Source organism: Mus caroli, chromosome 11 (assembly GCF_900094665.2).
Source record: "Mus caroli chromosome 11, CAROLI_EIJ_v1.1, whole genome shotgun sequence".
In the NCBI taxonomy this organism is placed as follows: Eukaryota; Metazoa; Chordata; class Mammalia; order Rodentia; family Muridae; genus Mus; species Mus caroli.
The window spans coordinates 111,281,842-111,283,329 of record NC_034580.1 but is presented as its reverse complement, the minus strand read 5'-3'; the positions used below and the strand labels follow the sequence as shown (position 1 = coordinate 111,283,329).

At 51.3% G+C, this 1,488-nt stretch overlaps 1 protein-coding gene across 1 annotated transcript in view; it reads right to left on the bottom strand.

Moving 5' to 3' along the window:
- LOC110305277 (tripartite motif-containing protein 16-like) overlaps positions 1-985 on the bottom strand; it is a 13,343-nt gene extending 12,358 nt beyond the window's left edge. Inside the window, exon 1 of the mRNA XM_021177178.2 lies at positions 621-985. Coding sequence (XP_021032837.1) covers positions 621-628 — 8 coding nt within the window. The 5' untranslated portion in view covers positions 629-985. The remainder of the gene's footprint in view (positions 1-620) is intronic.
- Positions 986-1,488: the final 503 nt, after the last annotated feature.

Below are 1,488 nucleotides of genomic sequence, written 5' to 3'. Positions count from 1 at the left end.
ACCCGACTGCTCTTCCGAAGGTCCAGAGTTCAAATCCCAGCAACCACATGGTGGCTCACAACCATCCGTAACAAGATCTGGCGCCCTCTTCTGGAGTGTCTGAAGACAGCTACAGTGTACTTACAAATAATAAATAAATAAAATCTTTAAAAAACAAACAAAAAAAAAAAACAAAAAAACAAAACAAAACAAAAAAGGCCAGGGGAACAGGGAGTCCGAGGCACCTTGGTCCAGCAGACGCCCAAGCCTCTCCAGCCCTGGCAAAGACCTCACATCCTTTTCGGCCTCTATCTGTCTCAGCCTCGCTGCCCGAGGATCTCACCCTACAGCAGAGGCTTTTACCGTGGCTCTGACCCTGCACACGTGGGCCTCCAGCGTCTCTCTCTATATCCGTGAGAGCTAAGGAAAGTTTTGTAGGAAAGTTTTGTTAGTCCTGTGTTAGAGTCTGCAGACTCCCGCTAGAAACTGGGGCTCTCACTACAGGGTGTGTCGCTAAGTTCTCTTGGACTGAGACCTTGTTTGCTAGACCAAGTGTAAGCATACATAGCCCCCCTCCCTGTAACAGCCGCTGTTTCCAGAATGAATCTGGTCAGGATCATCTGGTCCTTGGTTATCAGTACCTCCGCATCGCGTCACTGCCTGTTTAAATCCACACTGAGCGCCTCCCAGCTCTGCAGATGGTTTGCTCTTCCCGCTGGGAGCCGGCACAGCGTCTGCGCCATCGCTTTGAATGCGCTTCCCAGCGCGCAGCTTACTGTTTGTTTTCCGTTCCCGACCACTTCTCGGGCTCCTGTTGCTGCTTCCTTCTTTTTCTTACAGGTTTCTGTCCTCTCAGAATTTCATCCTGGGGAGCCACACACACATCTCCCTCGATAGCGCCAGTCTGTGGGGTAGGGCTGGTGTCCTGGTTGAGGATTTCAAACCCTCCCACTTGAGAGGTTGATAGTGAACTGCAGCCAGACCCAGGGCACCTGGCGTGCCCCCTATCACCGTGCAGAGAAATGAGAATTGCATCAACGGTTCCAGGACCCTTTAACGACAGATTCAGGGCTGTTCATGAGCCAGCACTCGGCTAACCTCCACGGAAGATTTGGTTGTGTGACTAACCAGGAATTTGGGGACTAAATCCTGAAAAAAAAAAAAAAAACCGCATTTCCTCAAAAACTCCATTTCCTCCCCGCTTCCTGCGGGTGCACAGAAGAACCTCGACCTCCCCGGTCTTAAGAAAGTTCTGTTTGGGGCCTGGTGAGACGATGGGGAAGGGGTGGGGGCGAGGCGGGCTGGTGCAGCGGTGCAGGGCCTTGGCAGCCTAGTCTGAGGTTGATTCCTGGAACCTTCATGTTGGAAGGAGAGAGCTGACTCCTGCAGGTCCTGTGACCTCACATGGGTACCCAGGCATGAGCGCTCCTCCCCCAAACAACACTGTCAGATAAACAAGTGTCAATCTGATAGTCTGTCTCCAAAGGCTTTTTTTTTTTTTTTTTTTTT